This window comes from Cervus elaphus, chromosome 23, assembly GCF_910594005.1.
Source record: "Cervus elaphus chromosome 23, mCerEla1.1, whole genome shotgun sequence".
Classification (NCBI taxonomy): domain Eukaryota; kingdom Metazoa; phylum Chordata; class Mammalia; order Artiodactyla; family Cervidae; genus Cervus; species Cervus elaphus.
The window spans coordinates 16,785,931-16,810,176 of record NC_057837.1 but is presented as its reverse complement, the minus strand read 5'-3'; the positions used below and the strand labels follow the sequence as shown (position 1 = coordinate 16,810,176).

The 24,246-nt window shown below is 36.7% G+C and overlaps 1 protein-coding gene and 1 pseudogene across 1 annotated transcript in view; both read left to right on the top strand.

Moving 5' to 3' along the window:
* The window catches only part of UPF2 (UPF2 regulator of nonsense mediated mRNA decay), a 90,788-nt gene that overhangs the window by 30,507 nt on the left and 36,035 nt on the right, over positions 1–24,246 (top strand). Inside the window, exons 9-11 of the mRNA XM_043885097.1 lie at positions 7,547–7,655; positions 14,717–14,830; positions 17,428–17,544. Of these exons, the coding sequence (XP_043741032.1) occupies positions 7,547–7,655; positions 14,717–14,830; positions 17,428–17,544 (340 nt within the window). The remainder of the gene's footprint in view (positions 1–7,546; positions 7,656–14,716; positions 14,831–17,427; positions 17,545–24,246) is intronic.
* On the top strand, positions 23,059–23,179 carry LOC122682355 (annotated as a pseudogene).

Here is a 24,246-nt window from a genome sequence, read left to right as displayed (position 1 = left end):
TGGTTAAGGAAGCACTGAGCTAAATAAATCTTAAGAAGGTCTTTACAGTTCTTTTTTTTTTTTTTTTTGGTTTAAAAAATAACAGCAACCAGCTTTATTGTGATATAATTCACATAACCATACAGTTCACCACTTTATATACAGTTTAGTCTTTTAAATATATTTAACTATCACAATAATAAAAAGTTTAAGACATTTTTGTCCTCCTAAAAGAAATGTTATATCCTTTAGCAAGCAGTTCCATTTTCCACCTCCCCATTCTCTCCCCTGTCCTGCTGCTACTGCTGCTAAGTCACTTCAGTCGTGTCCGACTCTGTGCGACCCCATCCCTGGGATTCTCCAGGCAAGAACACTGGAGTGGGTTGCCATTTCCTTCTCCAATGCATAAAAGTGAAAAGTGAAAGTGAAGTTGCTCAGTCGTGTCCGACCCCATGGACTGCAGCCTACCAGGCTCCTCTGTCCATGGGATTTTCCAGGCAAGAGTACTGGAGTGGGGTGCCACTGCCTTCTCCGCTCCCCTGTCCTAAGAAACCACTAATCTACTTTCAGTTTCTATGGATTTACGTATTCTAGGTATTTCTTATAAGTGAAATCATAAAATATGTGGCCTTTTGCACCTCACTTCTTTGGCTTAGAATGATGTCTTCATGGTTCATCCGTGTCATAGCATGTATTAAAAGTTCCTCTCTTTTAAGACTGAATAGTATTTCATTGTAGAGCTCTACCACATTTTGTTTACCCATTTGTCAGTTGATGGACGTTTAAGCAGTTTTCACTTTTTAGCTATTACGAGTGTGGTGTTGTGACTCTATACAAGTTTTTGTGTGAACATACGTTTTCAGTTCTCTTGGGTATATATCTATGAGTGGACTTGTGTTATGGGGTAAATATGTTTTTTTTTTTTTTAATGTATGTTTAATATTTTTAGTAACTGCTGAACTGTTTGTCACAGTGGCTGCACCATTTTACATTCCCAGTAGCAATGTATGAATGTTCCAGCTTCTCCATATCCTCACCAATACTTTGCTTTTAGCTGTCTTAGTGTGAAGTGGAATGTATCTCCTTGTGGTTTTGTTTGCATTTCCCTAATGGCTAATGATTGTGAGCATTTTTTCATGTGCTTATTGGCCATTTGTCTGTCTTCTCTGGAAAGCTGTTCAAATCCTTTGCCTCCTTTTAAATTGTATTATTTGTCTTTTTATTGTACGAGTTCTTTGTGTATTTTTCGTACACATCCCTTATGGGATATAATTTGTAGATGGTTTCTTTCATTCTTTGAGTTGTCTTTCACTTTCTTAGTATCATTTGAAGGACAAAAGTTTTAAAAATGGATTTATTCCATCTTTACAGTTCTTCAAGTTCTGATCTGAAGCACTGATTTAATTTTCAGTTGTATTCTTCCTTCATTAAATAAATAGTAGTTAAAATTTTTTTTGAAAAGGTTGGACTGTACCTCTTAGCCTGTTAATTTGAAGGAATCCACTGAAATGAAATCTATAGAAATCCCCTCAATTATATATTTATATATCATTCTATAATTAATTTGTAGCATAACTTCACACATTTAATTGAAATTTCACAAAAAGTGCTAATATCTTGTTTTAAAATTTTATTAAATTGTAGTTGATTTACAGTGTTAATTTCTGCTCTGCAGCAAAGTGACTCAGTCATGTATATTCCTTTTCATATTCTTTGCCATTTTGGTTTATCAGAGAATTTTGAATATCCCTGTGCTGTTCAGTAGGACCTTGTTGTTTATCCATCCTGTATATACTAGTTTGCATCTGCTAATCTCAAGTTCCCAATCCTTCCCTCCCCTACCTGACCTTGCCTTTGGCAACCACAGGTCTATTCTCTGTGTCTATGAGTCTGTTTCATTTCCTTAGATATATCTGTTTGTGTTGTATTTTAGGTTCTGCATATGATATCATATGATATTTCTGTTTTTCCTGCCTTACTTTACTTAGTGTAATGATCTCTAGGTCCATCCATGTTGCTGCAAATGGCATTGTTTCACTTTTTTTGTGACTGAGTAGTATTCCATTATACTACCTTATTTATCCATTCACCTGTTGATGGAAAGTTAGGTTGTTTCCATGTCTTGGCTATTATTAATAGTGCTGCTGTGTGAAATAGGGGTGCAGTATCTTTTTAAATTATAGTTTTGTCTGGGTATATGCCCAGCAGTGGGATTGCTGAACCATGTGACATTAAGTGTTTACATCTTAAGTATTATGTGTGTATCCACACGTAGATCAAGGTAGAGAACATGCCTAGCCCCCTCCCAAGGCTTCCTCACCTAAGTGAACTTTCAGGTATGAAGTCAGCCAGAATCAGGGAACATTCCTAAGCATCTCTTAGTTCTTCATTCTGAAAATTGATGAACGTGGTATTGGTTTTCATGACTTTGAAGACCTGTGGATTTTACCATGTTTTAGAAGATGGGTGGATGTTCAGAGTCTCTTTACGTTAATAAAGACAGAATACTCTTCAACAGTGAAGTGCTTCACTTAAATCTTAGCTTTTCCTGATCCAGCTTTTAGGAGCATTTGCTGGAATTTTGGGGAGAGAGTTTCTAATTGAAGCTTCCCTTGCTAAAAATGAGAAACTGAGTTTTGGGAAATCTCTTAGCACTGTACCACTTGATGGCACTGTTGCATGAGGAACATGAATGTTGTGGGAAAAGTTACCAGGGCATTTGCTTGTCTGTTTCAGAGTAAATGATCTCATTTTTTTTTGTTTGTTTTGTCCCTTTTGAATCATCATCTGCTTTAGTGTTTCCTATGAAGAAAAACCTTTGTATTCTTCAAATAAGCAGTAACAGTGTTCTTTCACATTAATTTTTTTCCAGGCATTTTTGAGCACAGAAATATAATAGCTTTCAGCAGTTAAATTCTTTAGATTTAGAGAGAAAACAGCTAAAAAGCTGATAGATTATGAGGTTAAAAACCTTTAAGATTTCCCTGCCCACCTCCCCCCCAACCCCCCACCGGTCAGGAACAAAACCGTGTAATTCTGCTTTCTTGTTTTTACTTGTAGTTAATGACTAGATGTTTACTTACTTGATGATCATTAACTGCTTGTAGGATACTTAAATGTGTGATTTGGGAGACCTTGAAAGTATAAGCAAGGTTTTATTATTGTTTAAGAAAGAAACATTCTTTTTAAATTGTTCACTCATTAACTGTTGGTAAAAGTAATTATCACTCAGAAAATTGTAAAATTCAGTTTTTTAAGTTTATTTTCTAGTTCACTTTCAGAAAAGTTAAATAAAATATGTTTAGCTTAAAATTTAATGCAGGAAATTTGCTTTTTATATTGATTAAAGTGTCTTATAACATTTATGTGATTGGTACAGCATTTAGCACTCCATTTCCTTTGAGCTTGCATTTTTAGGAAAGTGAAAAAGCAGGAAGGTTTTACTTAAATAGTTATGAATGTTGAAAAATATGTAATTTCTTACATTATGTACAATATAAGGGATCTTATTTTGTGAAATAATGAATATTCACAGAACTTAAAGGTTTAAATGGGGCAAGATGACTTTTAGTATCAACTGTCCATTTAATTGTAAAAAGTATAGGGGTAAAAGAGAAACTGGGAACTTCTTGGTTCGAGAAGGATTTGGTGAATTTGCTAGGAGTAGAGGATTCTGAGAAAATGGACTCTCAAAAGAAACAAAAACTTGGGTTACTGACTACTTGGAAGGTATAATTAAAAGAGTTAAGATCTTCTAGGGTTTCCTTAAACTAATTTTTAAGTTCCTGTTGAAGCTGAAAGCACTGACCTATGTTAGTAGTTTAATGATGTGAGTCTCCGTGGATAGCAAAGGCTGCTTTACTTTCTAAATATATATATATATATATATATATGATATTATTTATATTTTTGGTTTGTGCTGGGTCTTTGTTGCTGTGTGGACTCTTTGTAGTTAGGATAGCAAGGGTTGCTCTCTAGTTGTGGTATGCAGGCGTCTCCTTGCCGTGGCTTGTCTTATTGCAGAGCATTGGCTTGAGTGCACATGGAGTTCAGTAGTTGCAGCTCCTGGGCTCTAGAGCACAGGCTCTGTTGCTCCATGGGATGTGGGATCTTCCTGGACCAGGGATCAAACCTTTGTCTCCTGCATTGGCAGGCAGATTCTTTACCACTGAGCCACCAGGGAAGCCCAGGCTGCTTTTCTTTAAAATGGATGGGTCTACCCATCTTTCTTTTAGAATTGGAAAAAAGCTTTGAAGTAGATTGAACTAACTGGAAGAAGAAAATAATGAAGCAAAGTATAGATGACTTGCCCAGGAGAAGAAGGAAAAAGGAGATGACATATTTCAGTTAGGTTTTTGATGCTGCATGTTATAATCTCAAATTTTATTGAAAAATACATTGAAAAAGACAACCAAGAATTGATTTTGTAAACTCAGAAGCTAGTTCTTAAAAAAAAGAGAACCGTTTAGCAAATATAAAAAAAGTAAAAACTTTAAGAATAAGCCAGCTAATATGCTAGAAATATTTAAAAACTACTTGAAAACCTCAGTGAAACAGGTAATTTTTTGTAAAAAAATATACATTTTCAAAATTGATTCAACACAAAATTAAATAGACCAGTGATTATGGAAGAAAATGTAAAAAGGGACCAGAGTTATGTCTCTGCTCAATCGTTTTTGCCAGAGCATAGGAAAGAAAAACTCGTCATTTCATAATATGGAAAAATAGGCAGAATCTTACCAACAACAAAAAAAGAGCATAGACATCAAAAGTATGGGTCAGTCTCACTTTTAAGTATCGATACAAAAATTCTTAAGTAGAACTAACAAATTATATTTACTAGTATATTAAAAATAAAAATTCACCATGATCAAAGATAATTAATCTTAGGAATGAAAAGATACTTTAAATAGGAAACTTATTAATATATATAACAGCAGGGACAGTAAACTATGATTACCCCACTAACTGCATAAAAGATATTAGATAAGCTCTTGTTTTATAAAATATAAAACTTGATCAATTTAATATTTTTAAAGAAATAGAATGATATTTTCTTAATATGTTGTAGAATATTTTAGAATAAGAGGTAACAGTATTTATCTAAGAAGTATCTGTCGAGCACTTATTCTACATACTGTTTTGAGTGCTGACGAAACTGTTTCCCGTGGAGCTTACATTCTAGTGGGGAAGGGTGACAGACCACAAACATAACAAGTAAGTAAATTATGTATGTTGGAAAGTGATAAATTTTATTTTTAAAAAAAACAGTGTGGGATAAGGAGATGGGAGTGGGATGTATTTGCAGTTTCAGTGGCATGCATATTCAAAACGGGTCTCATGGAGGGGGTGTCATTGGAACTAAGACTTGACCTTTGTGAGGGAGTAAGTGGCAGAGATATTTGGGGAAAGTAGACTCCAGCTGCTGAGAACAGCCAGTACTGAGGCTCTGAGAATTAGCGGGGGTCTGATGAGACTGGAGAGACTAGTAGGAGATGAGGTCAGGTCAATTCTTGAGATCACGCAGGTACTGTTTGGGAGAATTAGTACCTGAGCCTCTCAACTCCCAGTGCGTAACTCTTTGTTATCCCATGACCTCAATTTTTGAATCTTAATTTTTCTGACCTGCAGTGTCGCAGTTGGGAGGGGTAGAATTTGGGCACAGATTTAAAGCCCTATATTTGTAATTGATCATGAACTGAAGGGAAAAAAAGTATTTGTTACTAAAGTGAATATGAAAAAACCAACATTGTAACTAAAATATAATAGCAATATATTAAAATGTAATATTCTAACTGAAGTTTGAATATTTAGAAAGTAAATTTGATATTAGTATGAATCTGTCTATAATGCTTGAAAATTAAGTCTGCAGTTGCTGTAGGCTTTTTTTGGGGGGGAGTTACTAGCACATGTTAAGAGAATTATTACAAATTTTTGAGAGTGTTTTACAGGATACCTCAGTTCTTTACAGAGTGGGTTGTGCTTTTCATTTCTTTAAAGAAGGATGAAGTGAAATGAACGTCGCTCAGTTGTAGCTGACTCTTTGCGACCCATCCATGGAATTCTCCAGGCCAGAATACTGGAGTGGGTAGCCTTTCCGTTCTCCAGGGGATCTTCCCAACCCAGGGATTGAACCCAGCTCTCCCACGTTGCAGGCAGATTCTTTATCAGCTGAGCCATAGGGGAAGCCCTAAAGAAGGATAGAATGCATTTAAAATATGTTGAAGTACTACTATGGAGCCACCATATTCTTGACTTCTCAGCATCTGTAGGCTTGTTTCTGAAGTGGTGATTATGGTTATTAGGATCCAAGATAAATAATGGATATCAGATGCCTAGGACAGGGCCTGGCATGCTTGTAAGAAAAAATAAATGATAATTTAAAAAATTGTGATGGTCAAAGAGGAATATGAAGTGTTTGAGGCTTTGAGGCATGAATTTGAGTACTTCCCTCCCCTTGACTCCACCTTTCAAGTTTATCTCCATTCTTCCTTCCTCACCATGTCCCTTCTCTCAGCTAAGGCTTATATCGATCCACACTGGGAGTTTTGCAGATCTAATTTAAGTCTTTCATGGTAGGCAGAGTTTTCTCTGATGATAAACCATTTTCATGGTTCTGTAGTATAATGATACATTCAGAGATGTGTAAGACTTGTAGAATTATTTCTGTCCGTTCTAAATGGCTTTGTGTTGTAGTTTTTGAGCTTGTGTTTTGAATTTTTCTAGTTTTTTGCTTCCTTCCTGACTGTTAGCTCCCATTATTGGCTGCTTTTATTTTTTCCTCATGACTTCTCATTTTCAGAGTCTGATCTGCTGAGTGTTGGTTGATTCCTTGGATAATCGGGTTTTATAAAATAATGTGTGGCAGGAATTGAAAATAAGTTTTTAGTTTGTGAGTTGATTCTGATTAGTATTGGCAACCTGGAGTGCTGAATCCTGGAGTTGTATCCAAATTTGGTGAGAAGGTGCTCTGATGATGAAAGGGGGTGGCAGCAATGCATAATTGCAGTGATTGTCTAGAGAAAGGGTAGGTTGGCCCCATGTGAGAGTCCAAGTGGGCTTTATAATGGGTAAAATAAATTAGTGTATGGGTTTTGTGCTGTTTTTTTGACTTACTCCTTTGGTTATTGGTTAACCCTTTTACTTTACTTTGAGGCTTCTAAATAACTTCTCTGTGGATAAATGAAGGAAATGATTAAAAAGGATTGTTTTGTTCTATTTAAGTTATCTTTATGTTACCTTCCCAATAATTGTGTGATTAAAATTTTAAGCCATGTTTTCTTTGCTATTTCATATTTTATCAGAATTGTATACTTGATGAAATTTGCAGATGTGCAATAATTGCACTGAATGGAAAATACCAGATGATTAATAAACTTTCACAAGGCAAATTGAATTGAATTTCCAAATACTTCATTATAATGGCAATAAATGGGCATATCTGTATGATTACTAGTTTTTATAATCTTTTAATGTGTGACTGTATCTGAGAAAGTTTAAATTATTTTAAAATGAGTTATTTCTGGTGTGCTTTTCCTTTTACACATATCACATATAACTTTTGCAGGTTGGATTTGCTACCATTTTATGCAAGATTGGTTGCTACATTGCATCCCTGCATGTCTGATGTAGCAGAGGATCTTTGTTCCATGCTGAGGGGGGATTTCAGATTTCATGTATGTATTTAAGCATTTATTTTGTAATATATATATATATATATATATACACACACTTATGAGTGAGGATTCTTTAGTTTAAGAATATGATTATTTTATTGGTAAGCACATTTTGAAATCTGATAGTGGTATAACAGTTCAGAATGTATGGACTTCTAAATTTTTAAAATGTGAATCTATTCAACAACACTTGAATTTTGTAAATGCTATTACAATTTGGAGATGAGTGGCTGCTGCTACCTTGTTTTCCCATTGTAGGTCCTGTACTCTGCTTTCGTAAAGTAAAACCATTCTCCAAAGTCAGGAGAGCCAGCAGTCCTCCTTGGGGTCACCAGAAGAAACATAGGGTTGGCCGTGATTCAGGGCACAGTGTCAGTAGGATGCCTGTTTAGGTGTTGGGGTCCTGTGTTTGGGGCATATGAAGTTTTGATCTCAGTGAATGCTGAGATCATAGACCATGTTTTTATTGATTCTTGCCTTAAAAATCTTTACCTTAAAGATTCTTAATAGAGTGTCTGTGAGTGGTTCTCCCAAACCCGTGTTACCCCATCATCTTGGCTTGAAAGAAGTAAAATGATACCTTAGGAGTGACAAAGTGAACATTGGTAGAATTTGAAAAGACCTAAAATGCAAGTGTTCATGTATGCCGGTGGAAAAATTGTTTGTAAAATTTAGCTTTATGTATCAAGTTGCTTGGAATGCACATAAATGTTTGCTGAGCTCAATATGTACTTTATTATACTCGCTCTAGCCATGTCAGTAGTAGGACTGAGCACCAGAATAGAAATAGTTCTTGAGCTTAGGAGTCTCATGATATAATTAGGAAGATAAGGCATAAATACAAAAGCAAGAATGAAATAAAAAATTAAACCCTAAGTGTATATTGATGTTATAAGGAAATACATGCTTAATTGCCAAATGAATTGTTGGCGAGTCAGTACCTTGAGTGTAGAGGAGGCAAATTCTCTGTGGAGGTGGGTGGTCTCTGAAGGCTTCTTGCCATAGGTGTTAATCGTTAGTATGAGATTTGTGGGTGAATTTTTCTGCACCAGCTTTTCTGCTGAAGTGTGTTTCAGACATTTGTAGATATTACTACACAGGGACAAGTTTCTGTTTCTAGAAAAGTTTGGAAACACTGAGATCAAGAAAGTCAGACCATTTTGTTTTTGCTTTATGGTAAGAATTCTCAATGTTTTAATAGGATAATGAGCACTATGAACCTACCGGAAGGGGCTGACTATACACTCGAAGGACACATTTTGGTAAATGCTACTAGTTTAGGGGCAGATGGGCCTGAAGGCATATAGTTGATATCCCCTCAGGCAGATACAGACAAGACAGTGTTTTACTAGCAGGCAGTGTGACAATATTGTATGAGTTACATGCACATACCCCTCTACCAAAGCTACAGTCAAACAAAATATAAGTTGCTGGACCACACATGATTAGTGCTTTTGGTGAGAAACCTAAAATTATGGAAATTCTGTTTTTGTGTACTTCTCTCCCATCTTTGAAAATTGGGGTGAGAGTTGAGGGGATTGGCATTTTTGTTGCTGTTGTAAGGTTTCATTACAACGCGGAGAGTATCAGGATTCCAGAGAGTATTTAGGAGCTGCTGCTCTCAGGGGAGAGGAGAAAGGTCACTTGGTGTCAGCCATCACCTCTGCTTCCTCTTGATTCAGGCTTTCCCACCATCAGATCTGCAGACTTGCCATTGACCTTTTATCAGGCAGTAAATGTGCTCAGCCCTGTCCTATCTTTAAAATAAGGTAGAAACAAGAATTTTTACGCACCTGCAGCCCTCCGCATCCTCTTTCATTTCCTTCTTACTCGAGTGCTGTAGAGTATACTTGTGTCTCACACTTCTGACAGTTGCTCTTTGTTTTCCATCATAGTGACCTGGCAGAAACCTTCACTGCTCTCCTAAGCACCTCATCCTAGTTGATGTCCCTGAGGATTCTGACTATCACTGTGACTCCACAATGACCAAGTTTTCCTTTTATTAAATGAGATAATTTGTATCTTTTAAAATAGGATTGTTCTTAGTGATTAAATGAGATAATGCATACAAAGCTCATCACACAGTGCCCGGACACAGATGTCCTTAAATAATAATGACCCCTTTTGTGTACCACGCTCTCCTGCTTTTCACTTCTGACTCCTTTCCTCAGTATGCCCTTGCTCTTTTTTTCCAGCTGAGTTTATGTGGAGGTATTCTTCCTTCACACTCCTTTTTAACAGAATGCAGTTTCCCTGGGGTTTGGTTGGTATTGATTTCCCAGCAGCCTCACGTACCTGTCTCTTACCAGAGCCTCTCTCCTGGTGCTTAATAAGTTGTCATGTACTTTTAGCTAAATACGTCCATAAGACAAACTCATTTTCTTTTAAAAAATATCTTTATCTTTCCTTTCCTCATACAAACTTCTGTATTCTTCCTGTAAATTTGCAACACATTTTATATAATCACCAAGGGAAATAGCTTTACTTTTGCTCCTCTGACATTCAGGAACCCGTGTTTGCCAAATTCTATTGATAATACCTTCTAAAACTCGTCCTTAGGCTAGTATCTCTCCTTCAGTCCCAGTGCCACTCTTTCACTTTCTGTAGCTTGAATTAGGAGAATAGTTGTGTAACCAGGTTCCCCATCTCTGCCTTCTCTCTAGCTGTAACATATTGTCACAATCTGATCCTATTTGCTCCTTGCCTAAGAACCTCACCTGAGAAAAAATTCTGGATGGCAAAAACTATATAAAATCTTATCTGGTAGTCAAAGAAATTCTAGTTAAGACAACAGGTTTGTTAATTTGACTGACTTCTTAGTGAAGGTAATAGAAAAGAGAAACCATTCACATATGCTTGAGATTGGAATTTGGAGAAAGGAATTTGACAGTATGTTTCAAGATCATTGGAGGTATTCATACAGTAGACAACTCTGAGAATCTGTTCTAAGCAAATGATCCTGAGTACCCCAAAAGCTTTATTCACATCATGAATTGTAATAGGGGAAAAAAGGAAAATAATCTAGAAGTCCAGCAATGGATTAATCAGAAAATGGTTGTATAATCACAATGCCAAAATGATATAGAGCCATTGAAAGTCTTATTTACCAAAAAGTTTTCAAATCATATATAAAGTACTTTTAGGGGAGAAAAAGCAAGCTCTAAAGTCTTAAACATGATAAATTTACAGTTATGTTAAAATGCTTAGAAAGTAAACAATAGAAAAAAGTATATATCAGTATGTTAGCAGTGGCTGTTAGATAGTGAACTTATGAGAAATTCTTTTCCTTTCTAGTTTTCTGTGTTCACATTTTTAGCAAGGGCTGCTTTAATAATGGAGAAGACAACTTTTACTTAAATATAGATTAATCACCCTCACTGTCCAACATTTTTGAAATCTGGTTTTTTAACTTTTTTGATCAAACCTCTCTGTTGGTAAAATAAGTTGACCACATATCCCAGTATAGGCATATTTATTTATAAGTTATATGCATTTTTAATTCTACCAGATATTTATCATAAAACATACAAAGGTAACTTTAAAGTATGAGATAAAAAACAAAAACATAAGTAGAAGTTTTATCCCCCCACCCCAGTATATCAAGCGTCTTATCCTCGCTACTTTGGCGATCAGTAGTCCTTAGAATAATATAAATTAAGTTTCTTTGAAGGCAGATTTATTTATTTATAAACCCAATGCCTACTTAGTGTTTAGTGTATAGTAGATTTTCCAAAATATTAGTTGAATGATTGAATGTTTGTGTAAAACAAATAAGCTAATTATGGAGGGCATACAGTATGATATTTGGGTGAAGTTATTGAGGGACCAGTTGGGGGCAAAGAGTTCTTCCTTTGGGGGAATAATGAATGATAGGCCTTGGAAGTTCTTTCTTTTGTATGTTGACATCGCTGAAGAGATTTTAACTCATTATATGAATTTAGTTATTCAATTAATCTCGGTTTTAGCTGTCACTAATACATGAGTTGTAAGTAGCATTTTTGCTGAATTTGATTATATAAATAAAATCTTTTAAGACATTATTGAACTAAAACTATGTAGAAAATTTTACATTCATCTGTATTTACTTTTGCAGAAGTGTTTGACATACCTTTTGATCATAAAGAATCAACAAATGAGATTAGAAAATATTAAATGAGGAATCAGAATAAGTTACTCTTTTTTATCAGTCAGTCTTTTGAAAAATCTTCAGTTTTTTTTTTTTTTTTTTCATTTGAAAATGAGGGAGTGAGATGATTCATACCTCATTTTAAAAGTCTATAATCTTGTCATTTTAGTTAGATTGTACCACCTTAACCTCAATAATATGTAAGAATAATTGTGAATGATACACTGTGTTACTTGTTTTAGAAACTATGATGCTCGGTAATACTTAAAATTGTATGATCCTTACGAATTTGAGTCAGTTCTAGTGAGGTGTATGTACCCAGAGCCTGCTATACAGAGTGAAGTAAGTCAGAAAGTGAAAAACAAATATCGTATATTAATGATATATGTGGAATCTAGAAAAATGGTACTGATGAACCTATTTGTAGGGCATCAATAGAGATGCAGATGTAGAGAAAAGATATGTAGACCCAGCAGGGGAAGGAGAAGGTGGGACAAACTGAGAGAGTGGCATTGAAGCAAACACATTACCATATGTGAGATGATAGCCCGTGGGAGTTTGCTGTATGACCGCAGGGAACTCAACCCGGTGCTGTGACCCCCTAGAGGGATGGCACGGGGTGGGACGGAGGTTCAGGAGGGAGGGGACGTGCATGTACTCATGGCGGGATTCGTGGTGATGGATGGCAGAAACCAGCCTAACACTGTAAAGCAGTTATACTCCAATTAAAAACAAATAGTTAAAAAGATTATGTGATCCTCCACAGCACAGAGCTTGTACATCTAGAATCTCCCAAGGAGCTTTGTGAAAGCATATGTATGTATTTCCCAGCTTTCTCCTTTTAAAGATTCAGCTTCAGTATATCATTTTTGAAATGCTGCTTTTTACTTTTTCTGCTTCTGTATTTCTTTAATTGTAAAAGAAACACATGCTCAGACTGGATGTTTTAGAAAATACAAAAACACATAAAGAAGAAAGTGGGGGGCAATCTCATAATTTCATCACTTAAACCTTGTTAATATTTTAGTTTAGTTTTTTTTGTTTTTTACTTTTTTGCCTTTGTAGTTTTTCATGGATGAATTTATATTTAGTACAATTTTTCATTTTTTATTTCTCAAAAGCATTTTACTGTATCATTTAAAACACTTTGCAAGCATCATTTGTATAATCTTTTTCCTGGACATTAGTTGCTTAGTATTAGGTGAAGTGTAGTTATCATCATTACCGCCCACCATCATCATCCTTGTTTTTATCCTTATTTTTCCAAGTGAGTGAGTAGGTTCAGGGAGTTTTATATGCATTGTCCAGGATAATATACCCCCACCCTCACCCCTAAAAGGCACAGAATGACTAAATGAGCTCAAGTGTTGTGAACTGCACATCTTAATTCTTTCATGGCACTGCAATACATGTGTAAATATTAAGCGTTTTCATTAATTTGTTCAGTCAGTGAACATCGATTTTGTGCCCATGTATTAGTGATGCATGTACAAATGTGGATATAATTCATAGTGACTAGTATTTATTGAACTCTTTATGGTCCCAGTCACTACACTATTGATTGTGCTTTGTATGTATCAGTTCATTTAATACCCACAACCCTATATGATACAGGTTACTTTAATTAGTTCCATTTTACAGATGAGAAAATTAAGGCATAATGCTTGCTACAGAAAGTTGGTCCTTAAAAGGAAGATGATGAATTCCATTTAAGTGTAAATTGTCTATGTAGAAGATTAATACTTATGTAAAAGATTGTCACTCATTGTCCAGGTGTGGGTGAGGTTAGAACACACACACACAGACACACACACACACACACACAGATACACACACACTCACACAGACACACACAGACACACTCTCACAGACACACACACACACTGTCTTAACCACTGGACCACCAGGGAAATCCTGGTTAAGACTTAATTTTGAACCCCAGCACATGCTTGAGCAGTTAAATTCTCAAATGTGAGTTAGGAGACTGTGATTTTGGTACTGATCCTTGATCAAGTCATTTGACAGCTTTGTGTTCTTCTGTTGTTTTAACTATTAAATCAGATTTATACAGATTTTACTCCTTTCTCAAGAGTGTTGTTGTGTGGAACAAATAGGAAGTATTCTGAAAAATAAAGACAGTAAACTCAAAGAACTGCCATATTATTGTTATTGTTCAAAGAAAAGTCTTCTATACTGTAGGTTTGGTTTTCTGATGAAAATATAATTCTGAGGTTAAATCCATTTACAGTTATCTTGATGTGTCTGTTCACATTGTACTGTTGTAATAGGATTTTGTTATGTTCAGTATTTTTTGAAATGTGTGCCTGAGTAGAGGCTTATATTTGCAAAGGATTTGAACTTTAATATACGACTGTGACTATTGATAATTAAAAAAAAAATAGTGGTTGTATTGGAAATTTCGTTGTTGGAAATACTAATGTATTTACAATAAAAAATGTATATAGTTCATAACTATAATACACTGACTAAGCCTTAATATTTTTTGCTTAAGTGAGCTTTATGCATTTATTATTTTTAAAGGAACATTTCCTAATGTATATTCCTTATAATATTAATTTAACAAACTAGTAGTTGTTAACATTTCAAAAGCGGGATTTATGTTTTATGTTGCCGAGGAAATTTGAGGAACTTTGAATGAAGTTAAACAGGTTTCTTTGTTTGAGAGCCTCTTTAAGGCTGCTGAAATGCATTGTTTCCCCAGATTACTTGACCATGAAACTGTTTTGGAAAGCACCTCCTGGCCCTGGTGTTCCACGGAGCTAATTTTGTCTTAACTTAGAACAATTTGAATATAGCAAGAAACTGTACCCAAATTTATTTAAAATATCTTGAGTGAATTCAGTCTTATTAAAATAACAATTCTTATCACAGATTTCAGACTATTAAGCAATGTCTCTTTTCTTTTAATTTGTAGGTACGAAAAAAGGACCAGATCAATATTGAAACAAAGAACAAAACTGTTCGTTTTATTGGAGAACTCACTAAGTTTAAGATGTTCACAAAAAATGATACACTGCATTGTTTAAAGGTAAGTGCTGAATCATTTGAAATATTTTTAATAGATAAATCTAAAGTTTTAATGCTTTAGTTTATAAATGCTGGAAAATGATGCAATTAAATATTTAATTAATCTGTAGGAAGACAAAAAAAGAAGTAAAAAGGAACAATTAATAGATGAGCAAACTAGAGAACAAATAATAAGATGGTGGATACAAATACAGCTATAACAGTAATCACATGTAGTGTAGAAGGACAGACTACAGTAAGTAAAAGCCTTAAGAATATAAGATTTGATTGAAACAACATTATATGCTGCCTACAGGGAAGATGCCCTTAAAATATTAGGACCAGGAAGCCTAAAGTGAAAAGATGGGGGAAATATACCAAGGAAGCACTAAAAAATATAAGATAAAGCATTTGGCTTCATTATTGTCAGACAAAGTAGGCTTTAAGGCACAAAGCATTGTTAGAAATAAAGAATCATAGTTCATAAAGATAGTGTTACCTTCCTGAATCAGTATGCATCCAGTATTGTATTTTCAAAATACATGAAGCAAAAATCAATAAGGAGAGAGAAATCTGCAGTCATAGTGAAAGACTGGAAAACACCTTTTAGTAGCTGAAAGCATAGGCAGGCAAGTGAGTGAGTGAGTATGTACCAGATTAGACAATTAATAACCTTAATCTAATTGACAATATATCCAACAGAATCAGAATGTACAGTCCCTTCAAATGCACATGAATGAACCAAAATCAATCAGAAAGTCTCATCAAGTTAAAAAAAGGAAATTACTCAGATTACAATTTTTTGTCCACTAAGGAATCAAACTAGAAACTCATTAGTAACTAACTAGTTATGTGTGGTAAAGCTGATAACAGCATCAGTTCAGTTGCTCAGTCATGTCTGACTCTGTGACCCCATGGACTACAGGCTTCCCTGTCCATCATCAGTTCCCGGACTCTACTCAAACTCATGTCCATTGAGTCGGTGATGACATCCAACCATCACATCCTCTGTTGTCCCCTTCTCCTCATGCCTTCAATCTTTCCCAGTATCAGGGTCTTTTCAAATGAGTTAGTTCTTTGCATCAGGTGGCCAAAGTATTGGGAGTTTGAGCTTCAGCGTCAGTCCTTCCAATGAATATTCAGGACTGATCTCCTTTAGGATGGACTGGTTGGATCTCCTTGCAGTCCAAGGGACTCTCAAGAGTCTTCTCCAACACCACAGTTCAAAAGCATCGATTTTTCGGCGCTCAGCTTTCTTTATAGTCCAACTCTCACATCCATACATGACTACTGGAAAAACCATAGCTTTGACTAGATGGACCTTTGTCAGCAAAATAATGTCTCTGGTTTTTAATATGCTGTCTGGGTTGGTCATAGCTTTTCTTCCAAGGAGCAAGCATCTTTTAATTTCATGGCTGCAGTCACCATAACAGCACAGATGAAATAATTCTTCTACATTTGAAATTGGTCATTACTAACAATAACAAATTTTTTATCAAGTTGATTTCCTTGAGATACCACTACCTGTGTCACACAAAATTGGTCTCATGGATTCAGATACATTTGGAAAACCCTTAGTTAAACAAACATGTTTCTTTACTGCATGATTTCTTAAGAATGTTTAAAATATTTTTAACAATCGTTGCAAATATTCAAGGGGTTTAGTTTCTTAAACCTACCTGGAGCATCTCAGGAGACTACAGAGTACATTACGGAAACTTTGGACAGCATTTTAAGAGAGGTGGTTAAAGTTTTTTCAGTGCTGTCATTGAAGGGAATCATTGCCATGAACAACTTAAACATTAGTATATCTCTGTGTTAATTACTGACATATATAGGAAGAATATACATTTGTTTGACTCAAGTTCATTTCTATAAATTTGGTTTAAGGAAATAATCATAAATGTATTTAAATTTATCTACAAAAATGTTGCACTACACTGTTGTTTATAGTAGCAAAAAATCATAAAAACATTCCATCAATAAGAATTGGGGAAGTTTTAGTATAATTCATAAGTACTATGTACCCTTTAAATTATACCATAGAAGGAAAAATAAGGACATGGAAAATACTCATGTTAGCCAAAATAAAAGCCAAAGTATTAAATGATATGACTAAACCTGTTTCGTTTAGAAATATGCACAGAAAAATATTGGGGAGATAAATATTAAAATGTTGTAATGTGTTGTTAAGTTTCATACAATAAGCCTTTTGTTGTCAAAATTTTAAAGGTAAATGTCATGTAAACCCAAACCAGAAAATATTTAGAAAATGCTAGCTATTTGTATGTGGCATTTATTTAAATATGTAGCATCTCCTGATATGAGTTTTGATAAATTAATTTTCATATATCTAAAAGGAATGACATTAAATATATTGATGTTTTTAGATAAAATTTTATGGTTGAACACAAAAGATACCCTGTGATAAAGCTTGACATCTAAAATAGACTAGTTTTTTTTTTTTAGTTGAAAGTATAGTTGATTTATAATGTTGTGTTTAGCTTTTCTTTTTTTTACAGTGACATTTTTTAAAGGTGTTCCACGTATTAGGTATATAATGTTTTCTTTACTAGGACTGAAATGTCTTTTGGGTTTTTATCATTATTATTATTACAGATGCTTCTATCAGACTTTTCCCATCACCATATTGAAATGGCATGTACCCTACTGGAAACATGTGGAAGATTTCTTTTCAGATCTCCGGAATCTCACCTGAGGACCAGTGTACTTTTGGTAAGGTCTTGAGGATAGTAGCAAGATCTTGAAGTTCTTGATTTACTCCAGGGGTTAAAAATTTTGACCAGTGCTTGTTACCTTGATCAACCATTTAAACATTTTTACTTAAGTAAGAACTCCAGCCATTCCTGAAGAGCTATGGGAGATTTTCTCATTTGGCTGTCAGTGAGCTCACACTGTTGTAGAGTGGGATTGAATTCAGCCCCAGATAACTTTTGATAAACTTAGAGCCATCTTTCTGAATGTTCTTGGTACATTGTTACTGTGCCATAACCACATAAATGATGGGGCTTAAATTTTTAAAATTAAAAAACAAACATAAGCTTAAAAAATTAACTTGGAGAAGAAGATATTTCTTAAGCTAATTAGGATGCCAAAATGGCAATCATGTTTTTTAAGCAATTAAGTTATGTTTATTGGTAATATCCATGCATTCACTTGGAGCCTCACAGGGGAGACAGTGTGGTGAGGGAGGGGAATCAGAATTAGTGTCAAAGAGAGCACTGGGTTAGGAATCTCTGGACATAGACTGTCATTGCATCAGTGTTGCTTTTATAGAAGTGCTGATTGTGTCTTTTTCCTCTATGTGTGTTGTTTTTTTAGAATCTAGTTATAAGCTTGACTACTTCTCTGACAATGATATTTAAAATGAAAAAACAGTAATTTATTTCTAGTAGACAGAAATATTAATGGGACAAGCATTAATATTTTGTCTAGTAGACAAAAATATTAATGTGAAATCATATGGAGTTGACGTCCACATTCTTTTTAGGCTTATGCAAGTGAATAATAATCATTCCAAGTTCAAATTTTTATTTTAACATAGGAAAAACTCTTCCCCCTCTTTGGCTCTAGCTGATACAGCTAAATGAGACACTACATATCATAAGAGATGCCAAGAAAGATTAGCTTTTAAAAGTGACTATATTTTGTTTGTAATACTGAACTGTCTATGTTTACTGTTTGCTGGGGAAAGTTTACTAGTCATGGTATGGATGCTTATCCCATTGCTGCAAACCAAAGTCCTTCTTGCTTGACTGGCTTTCGTGGCTCAGTGTATCTTTCCCTGTCTTGTAGCAAGAGCAGCGAGCCTTATCATTGATTGTCTTGCTTTCTGGATAGGAGCCTTGTTTATCATATAACATTTTGGGGGCTTCTCCTGTGTGTCAGGCACTGAACTGCAGGGATGATGTTCTTGCTGATTGGGAGGGGTTAGTACAAAGAAACAAACTTAGTTGGCATCCTTAAAGTGCTCCCTATCTAGTGCTAATTCCAGTATAGTGTTCTGCGTGTTTTAACAGGGAAAGGTGTGCAGAGGATCTTATGCACTTACAGAGGGAGTACTTTAAGCTAAACTAATGAGTCGGAAAGGATCTTCCCTAATTAATAGCTGCTTGGTATTCGTTGAGTGCAGACTCCTCTGTCAGACCCTTGGGATATAAAAGTGAAAAAGATAGTCCCTGGCCTCAGGGAATTTATAGTCTTGTAACACTGATGAGTAATTAGACAACTGAAATACACAGAAGGGGAATGTGATCTAATACTGTGGGTCAGCATAGGGTAATATATGTCTACATAGGAGAGGTGCTTCATCTAGTCTTGGTATGTCAAGAAAGGTTTCCTGAAAAAATAGTATTTATTTTAGAGACTAACCTGAACCTCAGAGGCAGAGAAGAGAGACACACTAAGAGGCTGCAGATAAGACTGGAGAGGTGAACACAGCCTAGATTATAAAAGCACCCTGAGCCTGAGTGCTGTGCTAAGAAACTCATACCCCCTCCCCCCGATGGCAGTGAGTAGCTACTGAAGGATGTTAAGCAGGTAGGATAGGTATGATCAGATTTAATTTTTTAGAAAGATCAGTGTCGAGGAGATAATTGAGGTGGCTGAGGCTGGAGGTAGACAGAACAGTGAAATGTCTGTTTTCAGATCTTACAGAGAAAAAAAGAAATGGTAAGGGTGGGAAGATGAGGAATGGTAACTGGCTGTATGAAGAATTTTAGGAGGTAGAACTGATGTGATGCGGTGAGATAATGAGAAAGAGAAAGTGCCCTAAGGTAAGACCCAAGATTCCATCTTGAGCATGCCAGCAGATGATGGTGCCAGTCACAGAGATGAGAAAATAGGAGAAAGGAAGAGAGGGTGAGTTTGGTTTGAAATACACCGATGCTTATTGGTTCAGTTCAGTCGCTCAGCCGTATCCGACTCTTTGCGACCCCATGGACTGCAGCACACCAGACTTCCCTGTCCATCACCAACTCCCAGAGCTTGCTCAAACTCATGTCTATCGAGTTGGTGATGCCATCCAGCCGTCTCATCCTCTGTTGTCCCCTTCTCCTCATGCCTTCAATCTTTCCTAGAATCAGGGTCTTTTCAAATGAGTCAGTTCTTTACATCAGGTGGCCACAGTATTGGAGTTTCAGCTTCAGCATCAGTCCTTAATGAATATTCAGGACTGATTTCCTTTAGGATGCATTGGTTGGATCTCCTTGCAGTTCAAGGGACTCTCAAGAGTCTTCTCCAACACCACAGTTCAAAAGCATCTATTTTTTGGTGCTCAGCTTTCTTTGTAGTCCAACTCTCACATCCATACACGACTACTAGAAAAACCATAGCTTTGACTAGGCAGACTTTTGTCAGCAAAGTAATGTCTCTGCTTTTTGATATGTAGTCTAGGTTGGTCATAACTTTTCTTCCAAGGAGCAAGCATCTTTTAATTTCATGGCTGCAGTCACCATCTGCAGTGATTTTGGAGCCCAAGAAAATAAAGTCTGTCACTGTTTCCATTGTTTCCCCATCTATTTGCCATGAAGTGATGGGACTGGATGGCATGATCTTCGTTTTTTGACTGGTTAGTTTAAGCCAGCTTTTTCATGCTCCTCTTTCACTTTCATCAAGAGGCTCTTTAGTTCCTCTCTGCTTTCTGCCATAAGGGTCGTGTCATCTGCGTATCTGAGGTTATTGATATTTCTCCTGGCAATCTCGATTCCAGCTTGTGCTTCACTGAGCCCAGCATTTCACATGATACACTCTGCATATAAGTTAAATAAGCAGGGTGACAATATACAGCCTTGACATACTCCTTTCCCAGTTTGGAACCAGTCTGTTATTCCATGTCTGGTTCTAACAGCTGCTTCTTGACCTGCATACAGATTTCTCAGGAGGCAAGTAACGTGGTCTGGTATTTCCGTCTCTCTTGAAGAATTTTCCACAGTTTGTGGTGATCCACACAGTCAGAGGCTTTGGCATCATCAGTAGAGCAGAAATAGATGTTTTTCTGGAACTCTCTTGCTTTTTGATGATCCAGCGGATGTTGGCAATTTGATCTCTGGTTCCTCTGCCTTTTCTAAATCCAGCTTGAACATCTGGAAGTTCATGGTTCATGTACTGTTGAAGCCTCGCTTGGAGAATTTTGAGCATTACTTGCATGTGAGATGAGTGCAATTATGTAGTAGTTTGAACATTCTTCAGCATTGCCCTTTTTGGGATTGGAATGAAAACTGACCTTTTCCAGTCCTGTGGCCACTGCTGAGTTTTCCAAATTGGCTGGCGTATTGAGTGTAGCACTTTCACAGCATCACCTTTTAGAATATGAAATAGCTCAACTGGAATTCCATCACCTCCACTAGCCTTGTTTGTAGTGATGCTTCCTAAGCAATGTGTAGTGATCACATTCCAGGATGTCTGACTCTAGGTGAGTGATCACACCATTGTGATCATGTGGGTCATGAAGATCTTTTTTGTATTGTTCTTCTGTGTGTTCTTGGGCTTCCCTGGTGGCTCAGAGGTTAAAGCGTTTGCCTGAGTCTGCCCGCAACGCGGGAGACCTGGGTTCGATCCCTGGGTCGGGAAGATCCCTTGGAGAAGGAAATGGCAACCCACTCCAGTATTCTTGCCTGGAGAATCCCATGGACGGAGGAGCCTGGTGGCCTACAGTCCACGGGGGTCACAAAGAGTCGGACACGACTGAGCGACTTCACTTTCTGTGTGTTCTTGCCACCTCTTAATATCTTCTTCTGTTAGGTCCATACCATTTCTGTCCTTTATTGAACCCATCTTTGCATGAAATGGTCCCTTGTTATCTCTAATTTTCTGGAAGAGATCTCTAGTCTTTCCCATTGTATTGTTTTCCTCTATTTCTTTGCACTGATCACTGAGGAAGGCTTTCTTATCTCTCCTTGCTGTTCTTTGGAACTCTGCATTCAAATGGGTATATCTATCCTTTTCTCCTTTGCCTTTAGCTTCTCTTCTTTTCTCAGCTGTTTATAAGGCTCAGACAACCATTTTGCCGTTTTGCATTTCTTTTTCTTGTGGATTGTCTTGATCGCTGCCTCCTGTACAGTGTCACGAACCTCCATCCATAGTTCTTCATGCACTCTGCCTATCAGATAGATCTAATCCCTTGAATCTATGTGCCACAGTCAGCTCCCGATCTTGTTTTTCATGACTGTATAGAGCTTTTCCATCTTTGGCTGCAAAGAATATAATCATTCTGTTTCGGTATTGACCATCTGGTGATATCCATGTGTAGCGTCATCTCTTGGGTTGTTGGAAGAGGGTGTTTGCTATGACCATTGCGTTCTATTGGCAAAACTGTTAGCCTTTGCCCTGCTTTATTTTGTACTCCTCAAGGCCAAATTTGCCTGTTATTGCATGATTCTTGACTTCCTACTTTTGCATGCCAGTCCCCTGTGATGAAAATGACACCTTTTTTGGGTGTTAGTTCTAGAGGTCTTGTAGGTCTTCGTAGAACTGTTCAGCTTCAGCTTCTTCAGCATTACTGATTAGGGCATAGACTTGGATTACCGTGATATTGAATGGTTTGCCTTGGAAATGAGCAGAGATCATTCTGTTGTTTTTGAGATTGCACCCAAGTACTGGATTTTGGACTCTTCTGTTGACTATGAGGGCTACTGCAATTCTTCTAAGGGATTCTTGCCCACAGTAGTAAATACAATGGTCATCTGAATTAAATTCACCCATTCCAGTCTATTGTAGTTCAGTGGTTCCTAAAATGTCGATGTTTACTCTTGCCATCTCCTGTTTGACAACTTTTAATTTACCTTCGTTCATGGACCTAAGATTCCAGGTTCCTATGCAGTATTGCTCTTTACAACATCGGACTTTACTTCCACCACCAGTCATATCCACAACTGGGAGTTGTTTTCACTTTAGCTCCATCTCATTCTTTCTGGAGCTATTTCTCCACTCTTCTCCAGTAGCATATTGGGCACCTACTGGCTTGGGAAGTTCATCTCTCAGTGTCATATCTTACTGCCTTTGCATACTGTTCATGGATTCTCAAGGCAAGAATAGTGAAGTGATTTGCCATTCCCTTCTCCACTGGACCATGTTTTTTCAGAACTCTCCACCATGACCTGTCTTGGGCGGCCCAACACGGCATGGCTTATAGTTTCATTGAGTTAGACAAGGCTGTGGTCCATGTGATCAGTTTGATTAGTTTTCTGTGATTGTGGTTTTCATTCTGTTCACCCTCTGATGGATAAGGATAAGACTGTATTTTCAGGGATCATTTCTATGGTTTGTTACTAGAGAAGTTTCTCTGAACACGTAGAGCACCCAAATGCTTATGGGATGATATAAAAAATATATTCATATTTATCTGGGAACACATATAACCTTTTAACTGGTTTGCATTTAAAATTATTCTTGGCTGATGTTAAAAGTAGTTTGGTGTGTGTGTTAGGGGAAATGGTTCTGAATAACAGAACAGTAGTCTGCATAACAGGTTGAAACTTATGTTGATTTAAAACTGGATTATGTATGTACAAATGATGAGTGATGCATTCCTTTTGTTTGTCCAAAGAACCTAAAAGGAGTGGTCATTATCTCTAGCCCTGTTCAACAGGGAATTGTTCTGTCTGGAGGAGCCAGCATTAAATAAGCATTCACAGATTGTAGAATAGATGTCAGGAGAGGAGCTAGGCTACAACCCATATACTTTAGCAGATTCATAGACAAAGGAAACAGTTGTGAACCTTGGTATACCTATAATTGAGCTTATGAAGAGCAAAACTTCTCCCCAGTATGTGATGGCTTTACATGTATAGAAACACGGACCATGGGAAAGATTAAATGTTTTTTTAAAAAATTCATTTATTAATTTGTGTATTAGTAAACGTTAATTGCAAACCTCCGATACGTGCTAGGCCGGACACTGATTAGGTGATGAGTTTATAAACCTGCTGCAACCCATGCCCTTCCTGAACTTACAGACACAAGTGTCTTTCCAAAATGTGAGCTCTTGCCTCCATCTGCCACCCCCCGCCACCCCAGTCCAGACACCTTCTTAAAGCTCATTGTGCTTCCCTCTACATGCTTCAAACTCCTGTTCCTACCAGCTTCTTCAGAGTCTGGTCTCACTGAACCCCTCCCCACTTGGAGCTGACCTCATGCCATTCCGTCCTGGCACCATGCTGGCCTGCATTTAGTTCCTGTAGCGGATCCTTCCGTTTCCTCATTGCCCCTTGTCTGGCTGTTGATTCTGCCTCAGCTGCTCTCAGCCTTTGTCATCCTTCAGAGCACAACTTCATTGTCACTTTCCCAGAGAGGCTGTCCCTAACCTGTCCTGACTAAAGTGGGCTCTTGTTACTCTTATTATTTTCTTTCGTAACACTAATCACAGTTCGTATTTAAAAGATCAGTTTATTTGTTGCCTTGATTGTTCTGTCTTCCTGC